The following is a 9,454-nucleotide window of genomic DNA, read 5'->3' as shown; positions in this document are numbered from 1 at the left end:
GGCTCCACGCTAACGCACCTGGTGTAGAGATAGTAGAGATATAGGAGGTAGAGATAGGAAGAGATAGATAGATTGAAGATAGATAGGTAGACGGATGAAAGATAGCTAGATTGAAGATAGATAGATACAGAGAGATAGAAAGAGAGAAATGGATTGGCGATAGACGCGTAGAGAGATAAGTAGATAAAGAGTCATTTAGTAATGATATCTCTGTAGGAATGTACATGATGGTAAAGATGTACACAGTATGAGGTGTATGAGGGAAAGGCTGTGTGATATCTCTCTCTTTCTCTTTCTCTTGTTTAAACTGTTCTTTCCTTCTGTTTGAGAGAGGTGCTTCTTTCTCTTTCTTCTCTCTTCATACACGTGGTGGCCTTCCTCCTTTCCTCTCTACGCTAGTTACCTTCCTCGATTCTCACATATAGACATATATGCATATATGTGTATATTCTCATGTAAGTATATACATGTACATACATACACGTATTCAGATATACTCATATAGGTATATATATACATGGGTGCATACATGTGGATATAGATATACCCCGCGTATGCATAGGCGTTATATATGCAGTCTATGACATGTATATACATTCTATGTGTATGTATCTATACATGTATAGGTGTATATGTATATATCTAATTATACATATATATGTATATATGTACATATCTGTGTTTTATAGATATATATACACATGCATATGTGTATGAGAACGGGTGGAGTGCTTCTTTCTCAAGACTCCCTTGCAGAGCCATACCTTAGGCTTTTGCCTTTTCTCTCTCAATCTTTCTTTCTCTCTTTTTTCTTTTCCTTCTCTCTCTTTACTGATCTTCTTCTTATCTATCTCTAAAGCTCTCTCTCTCCTTCTACTTAATCTCCTTCTCTCTCTCTCTGATCTTTCAGTCGCAGCCTACCTGTTCAATCTCTTTCTCTCTTCCCTATCTCCAATCTTCCCCTACGATCTTTCTTCTTTCTTTCTTTCTCTCTCTCTTTCTCACTTATTCAGTTCTATCTTGAATCTATCTCATATCAAATTTGAATCTTAAGTCTTTAGTCTATCTTACTCTTTCTTTCTTTGTCTCTTTCGTTGCATGCATGTTTCTTGTTTGAAGAATAGGCGAGAAGACATGGAAGTGCACGCCGGTAGTTTTGGAGACAGTCTACGGGCCGCATGCAATGGACGGCATAATTTTCGCTGCCTTGTCTCTTGTCCCTCCTCATCTACGAGGAAGAAGAATTGTCACAAAGACCTTCGACATTGTTAAAAAGTGTATTCTTCTTTCTCGAGAAGAAAGACTTCTTAATCCCATCTGTCTCCTTCTAAAAAACGGTATAGACTGCGCAGGGTAAGTAAGCAGAGACAGATACACACAGAGACACATGGCGGAGACAGACAGAGAGACAGAGACAGATGCTCTCTCCCTTTCATCTCGGTATAGATATAGGGAGAGAAAGAGAGAAGGATAGAGAGAGACACGATGAGACAGGAGGAGAGGCCGACCGAACTGATCAATGAATGGAAAGCTCTACACAGCGAGAGAGAGAGAGAGATTGGAATACATACATCTAGAAAGAAAGATTGATATATAGACATGTATATATATAGATATATAAAGAGATTTATATATATATGGATCTATACAGAGAGAGAGAGGTCGTTTTTCCACCTGTGCGTTTGCTCTGTCTGTATGTGGATGTCGGTCTCTTCATGGATTCAGCTGCTAGAGGGAGAAGCAAAACACCTGGAATCTCTGGCTGTCCGTCATCTCTCTCTGTCTCTTTTAAAGGATCGTCGAAGACATTTATCTATCTATACACATCTCTATATATCTACATATATATATCTAAATATATAGCTATAGATAGATAGATGTGTATGTATGTAGTATGCATGTGTATATTTGGACAGGCGGGTCGTGGCCCAGAACCCTGTTTCGTCTCTCCCTGTCTTTCTGACTCTTTCTCTCTTTCTGACTTTTTCCTTCTTTCTTTTCCTTTCTTTCTTTGTCTGTCTTTAGGCGTACAGCAGTTCAATTTACATTTACAGCAGAGCCAAAGTCACGTGGGAGAGTGAGGCTGGAGAAAGATGGATTCATCGAAGTCGATCCTAGATATTTCGAAAGCACGCAGGATCTCTTCGACGTTATACGAGGCGTTCAATCGATTGTCGAGGTAAGAGAGATTAGACATATATGTCTATATATATATTTATATATATATAGACATATATGTATATATATATATATATGCATGTATATATGGATGTGTAGATAGAGTTGTATTTGCTTCGTATCTGAAGGTTTTTTTTTCTTTTCTTCTCATTGAACTCCCGCCTTTCCTTCTGTCTTTTCTCGCCAGGAATACGTATCCATTTATCTATCTGTCTCTCTCTCTTTCTATATGTCTATACAGATATGTATGTATCTATCTGTATACATATACAGGCTTTTACCTATGTATTTCTTTTTTCTCTACATATCTAAAATGTCTGAGAAGATCGAGACGTATGTGTCCTTTCGGTCGAGAAACCTGTTGCACTAAGAAGGAGAAGAAGAAGAAAGAGAAGAAGAAGAACGAGAAGAAGACCCTTCACACATTCTCTCCCCCCCCCGTACATCCTTCTCTACTCGAGCAGAAATGATACCTAACTTCCCTCTTTTTATAGAAATCTCTTTCTTTCTCTCTCTTTTTCTATGCTCTTCGTTGCTTCTTCTTCTTCTCTTCCTTCTCTTCTAAGGTTTTCCCAAGTTTCTTCTTCCTCGCCATCTTCCTTTCCTTCTGAAGGGCTTCTCTTCTCTTCTTTCTTTTGTGCACTAGAGACTGAACGGCGATGCCTTTCGAGGTGTGTTAGATCGGCTTGGACGGAGTGCATGCCCCGTCTTTCTTATGAATGCTTTTCTTCAACTGATAGCCCTCCTTTTACGCGAGCAACCCTTCACACCCGAGATGGCTGAAAAGCTTGAAGAGGTAAGGAGAAAAAGAAAAAGAAAAGAAAAGAAGAAAAGAAAAGAAAAGAAGAAAAGAAAAGAAGAAAAGAAAAAGAAGAGAAACCCACTAGTGGAGGTGTCTGTATGTATGGTGGAGGGATGGCTTCCTCGGGTGTATATACACCCGACCTCCTTTCGTTTAAGCAGAAGAGAGAGAGATACATACATGAAAAAGGAGGTGCATGAGATACAACGATGACTGCAAAGAAAGTAACAAGTATCGCAAGCAGAAAGAGAAAGAAAGAAAGAAAAATTCTTTCTCTTGATGGTATGGGAAACTTTCGTCGATTCCTCGAGAGATGACAGATCGTGTCTCTATCATATGGCTTAGCTAGGGGGCTAGACAAGGACTAGCGCTACCCACATGTCTTTCTTTCTTACTATCGCTTCCTTTCCTGCTTTTCGTCAACCTCTTTTCAGGTTAAGAGACATAACGAAGATCTTAATTCTCTCTATCCAAGAGGCAGCGACTCAGACAATGAAGAAGAGGAAGAAGAAATTGAGGGTACCTGTAAGAATAAGAAAGGGACCTCCTAGAATCCGGCTTTATGTCGAAAAAGCTGCGCTAGAGTCACGTAGACTTCTCTTCTCTCATCTCTCATTACAAGTACCTCCTTGTCCCTTGCTGTCTCTCTTTTTCTTCCTGAGAATGGAGAGTTCCTGACGAAATTCGAGAGATCACAAGGAAGAATCGATGGATCGGTGTCGTGCATGCACCTCTATAGACATCCAAGCCCAGCATATAAACATATCTATATCTATATATATAGAGAGAGAGAGAAAGAGAGCAAGAGATGTGGATATGGATAGAGTTATATAGAGATGTATATATAAATGTATGTATAAGGACGGATAGGCATGGCAGTAAGTATGCGGAGTTGTATGACTGAGTATATACATATGTATATGATATATCCATATATGTAAGATCTATAATCTATAGATATATAGTATGCATATACAATATACATATATATATATATATACATATATGTGCTGTCCATGCATAGAAAATGTCTATATATATATATATATGTATGAGTGTGTATGTCTGGATATCTATGTGTGTGTTCGTCAGTATATGCATCATGTGGTTTATGTCTACGTGGATTTGTATGAACTGGATGACGGCTAGCCAGACCCAGGTGTCTAGACACCGTGGGGATCATGTTTGTCTACCTGCATAGATGTATCACTAGATGTATATCTCTTTATCGACGTCTAAGTAGGGATTTGAGTGGAGACATGATAGGACGGGGCTTGGGCCATGTAGATCGATCTCTTTTTCTCCCTTGTTCCTTGTGGACAGCATCTTCTTCTTCTCCTCTTCCTTTTATTCCACCGAGCGTAGGAGAAGGGCGACAGGAGTCGATGCTTCGACTAGCGAGCATGCAGAGATTACTCGAAGATTTAATTAATGAAGATACAGCAGATCTTCCTGAGGATCCCGAAGACGAAGAAGATCCTGAAGACGGGGGGGAGAGCAAACTTCCACCGTCTCTGTCTCCTCCTTTCCCGCCTCTGTCTCCCCCTCTTCCGTCTCTGTCTCCTTCTCCACCCGAGAGTATTCTCTTTCCTTTTAGTTCTATCTCAAGTCAACTGAAGAAGCAGCGAAAGAGCCCGCAGACAAGCAACTCTCCTCTTCATGATAAAGAAAAGAAGAAAAAGGTCTCCAAGAAGTCTGCGCCCCTCCCACAGGATTATGTCTACATCCCTCTCGATAGACTCATTAGCCCGGACTCGTCATCCTCTGCTTTCTCAGAGACGGAGTGCTCGAGAGCATGCAAGGTCCTCAAAGAAGAAGACGAAACTCACACGCAAATCAAGAAGGCACTCCAGACAAAGAAATGCCCTTATCGTAACGACGTTTTCTATCAGCTATACAACTTCTGTCAGCAGAAAGCGCCTTTCTCTTCTTCCTCTTCGCCGAAGGCCGAGAAGGTCTATTTTAGCAAGACAGGAGATAGACTGGAAGCCAGTGAAATAGGCTACAGCGGGAGCAAGAAAGAGAAAGACGAGGAGGAAAATGAAGATAATGATAATGTGTTCTATCTTCGAGTTAAAATAAGGAATCGATCCTATGAAGATGCAAATATCTTCTCCACCTCGGATCAATGGGTAGCTAGCTATCCTCCGATCTTACCTTGTAAGAAAACTAGATCTCCCTCTACATCTCTCATAGACCCGTCATCTCTCTTGTCACCTGAATCTTGGATCTATCTATTCATCTATTTATCTATCTCTCTTTGATCTATTTCTCTGTCTATCTTCGTTTCTGAATCTTATGTACGCTCCCTTCTGTGGAGACGGCTTTCCTCTTCTCTCTCCAGACATTTCTCTATCATCTCTGTCTGTCTCCAGGTAGCGAGAGAGAGGTGATGATCCAAGCATGCAAAGAGCTTTTCTTCTCTCTCTTCTTCTCCCTTTGTATACTGCTCATAGTAGTGCTGAGAAAAAAGAAGAAAAGCTGAAGAGAGAGAGAGAGTGAGAAAAAGAGAAAGCGACTATAGGCGACATGAGTAAGACTCCTGTGGTGTACGTACACCTTGCCTTCTCTCTTCGAGTGATCGATAGATGAGCGAAGGCCCTCATCTCGGACGTTCCTTCTTTATCGTCACTCCTCACCTTTTCTATATACACCTCCCTTAGCTCCTCTATATGTATATATATATATTTATACATATAGAAGGATACGTAGAGCGATGTACGTATCTATGTGTATATGTCTCTATAGAGTGTGTAGGTATCGCATGCAGTGCGGTGGCTTTGCTTTCTGAGGAAGGAACGGAACAGCATAAAAGAACGAAAAGAAAAATGGCTTGAGACAGACAGGGAAGAGAACGACAGAAAGATAGATCTCTCCACCCTCATTATCCTACTCTCCATCCAACACCTCTATGTATATCTATACACACGTACATACAGACACATACACAGAAGCATGGCTGTGCCACAACGTTTCTAGCTATACATACATATAGAGAGAGAGAGAAGGAGAGACAGAAAGGGAGACAGAGAGATAGATGGATAGAGAGGCTGGTAGCTTGTGAAGCATTTATGTGTGAAGTGTGCTTGTTCTCATGAAGGTGTGGATTTCTGTCGATTGTTCATCATCGGGCAATGACTAAAAGTCTTCTTAAAGCTCCCTCTCTCTCAACCTCTTTCTCTTTCTTATTTCTTTCTTTCTTCCTCATTCTTTCTTTTTCTGTTTCTCTCTGTAACTGATTGATGTGTGGCTAGCTCCTGAGGATCCTGTGCAGCTAGCTGAATATGTCTTGACGTATATGACGAGTATTTGGCACCATGGAGGGACAGCCGCTATGGGCACAGTCGTCGATGATCTCTTTCGAGTCAAGGGTATCGATGGCTTGTCGATTGTCGATGCATCGATTCTCCCTCAAATACCTCGAATGAACCCCACGGCCACGCTCATCATGATGGGAAGGTAATGAACCAAAGAAAGAAAGAAAAGGAGAAGAAGAAGAAAGAAAGAGTTTCTCGATGTGTTTGATATTGTATGTAGATCATCTGTAGAAAGATAGAGGAAGGGTCATCATTCCATGGCTTTAAGATACTTCACGCAAGAGCAGCAGCAGGGCGAGCAAGCCTCCATGGTATAGTATACAAGCCCTCACATAAACTACTCTATGCATGCAACTCCATCTATATATGTTTATATATACATATGTATACATACGTGCATAAATATGCATACATGAGGTTCTACTGCGTGCCAGGGCATTCCTACTTCTCTAGCTGTACCGACATACATGTCTCTATATACGCACGGATACATCTATACACGTAGAGAGAAAGAGAAAGACAGAGAGAGACAGAGAGTATAGCTGAGAGAAAGACTTGCCTTAGATAAGATTAATAGTCATGTGAGGAGCTCAGACGTGAAATACTTCATAAAGTAAGAGAGAGAGAAGGCTAGTGATATATCCGCACGCTTCTCAAAAGGCATCTCTCTCCCTTGTAAGCATCTAGTCTATCGATCTATCTATCTTTAATATATCTATCTATCTCTAAGCTATCTAACTTTAAACTATCTACCTGTCTATACATGTATTGCCTGCTCTTTCTACCAGTCGGTGTCTCCTCGCTAGTTGTCCTCGCATATCTATAGATAAATATATAGATATAAATATGTTGTCTAAGCATGTGCATGTATAGTCGAGACAGGCGCTGTATGTAAACCTAAATTTAGATCCATATAGACATATATATATATATATCTAAATATATGCCTCTATATATACGTATACATAGATAGTCTGCGTGTGCATGATACGTATCTTGATGCTTCCCCGGCTCAAATAGAACTAAGAATCGTGGAGCTATGTTTTCTCTTTCTCTTCCTTTCTTATCTCTTCCTTTCTTTCTTTTTCTCACTCTTTCTCACTCTTTCTTTCTTTCTCTTTGTTGTGTATGGACGTCTGTAGGTACGCGGCTTTGAAGAAACTCGCGAGCCAAGGGGCGGAACAGCCGCAGGGCGGGACATCTCCCTCTTCTCTACAGGGATAAAGGTCGCCAAAACTCAGAAGGAGAAAAATTCTTCTTTCTTTCTCTCTTTCGTCTCATCCTAGGAAAAGGCGGTGCATGTCGAAGGGGAGAATCGATACGAAGAGATAACTAGAGAGACGTGATGCTGAGGTACCTCGATCCAGGGAAGATAAGGTGGTCGAGATAAATGAAAGAAAGAAAGAAAGACAGAGAGAAAGAAACAGAGAAGAAGAGATGCTTCTTTAGCAGATATCACGAGCTAAGAAAAGAAATAAGAGAAAGGAAGAAAGAAGTCCATTAACAAGAAGAAAAGAAGAGAAGAGCTTCTTCTGTCTTGATTCGTACTAATGAGGATGATGGATGCAACTCCAGCTGAGTCAAAGGTCTCGGGGTGTATATACACCTCAGTAGAAGATGAAAAGAGGGGGAGACAGAGAAACAGATGATAAGGAGACATCAATGATGGATTTTCTCCCTCTCTCTTCTTCTTTCTCTTAATGCCATCATAAGGCATTTACGTGAAATCCCTAGAAGTCTGGTCGTGTTGCTTTCGTCAAAAGACGGAGGGCGGAAGAACTAAGAAATCTCGCCGTATGGAAAACTTCTATACAAGTAGACTCAACTAAATTAGCGAGGTGTATGTACACTCGAAATCGACATCAAATCTGAAGAAAAGAGTCTTCTCATTGGGCGTATATCCCGCGACGAGGGGACTGACTAGCTGATTGATTAGACAACTAACTAGCTAACAAGCTAGCTAACTAGCTAACTGACTTAGTGACGTCTATTCATCTCCCTACCCACTACTACTACTACAATTACTATGACTATGACTACTCTCATTACTATTACCACTGCATCGAGTTCCACTGCGCAAGTATCTCATCTCTATCAGCGTCCCTATAGAAGTCGAGTGTCCTCATCCACATCTACATGCAGAGAGACATAAACCGCCATCTCCAGGTACGTGTGTGACTATCTATCTACATCTATATATGACGACTTACGTTAGCAGAAATACTTCACGTCTAGCACTCGCGACAGATCGATGTATTCATGTTTGAAAGAAAGAAAGACCTTAGGGTCCCTCGCACCTAGAGAAACAGATGACAAAGAGATGAAAAATCGTCCTCACAACGCACATACAGAGATGTCATCGCTTCGGGTGTATATACAGTGGATATCCTGGGCAAAAGCCAGGGTTGTTTTTCTCTCGGCTCTTCGACAAGCTCTCCATGTGTCTTCCACCACCATTTCAGAGAAGGAAAGAAGGCATCTTTTCTTCTTGCTTTGACCCTCCCCTATGAAACAAATGAAGAATACGAGAAGAAAAGAAGTCGAAAAAAGAAGAGATTGAAGAAGCCCAAGGACAGGCGTATTATATCCAAGACAAGAGGGCAATATGATGGAACGGCTTCAGGTGTACATACACCATCTGGTGTATGTACAGGAGATGAAGAAGAAAACACGTACCTTCCACGGCTCTTCCAGGAGTCCTTTTGCTTCCCTCTCTCTATGAATGCCTGTGAATGGCATCATTATCGATCTCTTGAAGAGAAGAAAAACTCCTTCTCATTTTGCCTACTCCTCTCCATCTCTTTTTCTTTCTCTCATCCTTGCTCATTCATCCATTCATTCATTCTCTCACATGTTTGTCTGTGCCTCTAGAGATGTATCTATATCTATCTCTCCCTCTCCATATCTGTACACACATATACATCTTCACATATATGTCTGTATACATGAAGTTGCATCTTCATCGTTGCGGTGAGCCTATAGAGAAAGAGAAGAAGGAGGAGAAGTAGCTAGCTAGCTAGCTAGCTCTCTCTTTCTCTCTCTCGATTCATGATCTATCTCCAGGAAAAGTCAAACTAACTCGTGAAGTTCATGTTCGAGGTGTTTCTCTTACCAGGAGAAAAGAAAGAAAGAAAGAAAGAAGAAAAGAAAGAAAGTG

At 41.0% G+C, this 9,454-nt stretch overlaps 1 protein-coding gene across 1 annotated transcript; it reads left to right on the top strand.

Moving 5' to 3' along the window:
• The first annotated feature begins 1,120 nt into the window (after window positions 1–1,120).
• On the top strand, window positions 1,121–8,118 carry CSUI_005603 (gmc oxidoreductase). Its single transcript, XM_068065774.1, has 7 exons — window positions 1,121–1,353; window positions 2,026–2,179; window positions 2,825–2,974; window positions 3,415–3,505; window positions 4,304–5,140; window positions 6,235–6,439; window positions 7,440–8,118. The coding sequence occupies exons 1-7, from the start codon at window positions 1,184–1,186 to the stop codon at window positions 7,519–7,521; spliced, it is 1,689 nt and encodes a 562-aa protein (XP_067922249.1). The 5' UTR covers window positions 1,121–1,183; the 3' UTR covers window positions 7,522–8,118.
• The last annotated feature ends 1,336 nt before the right edge of the window (window positions 8,119–9,454 follow it).

The sequence above is a fragment of the Cystoisospora suis genome, assembly GCF_002600585.1.
Source record: "Cystoisospora suis strain Wien I chromosome Unknown contig_2718, whole genome shotgun sequence".
NCBI classification, from domain to species: Eukaryota; Apicomplexa; class Conoidasida; order Eucoccidiorida; family Sarcocystidae; genus Cystoisospora; species Cystoisospora suis.
This window is presented reverse-complemented; position numbering and strand designations above follow the sequence as displayed.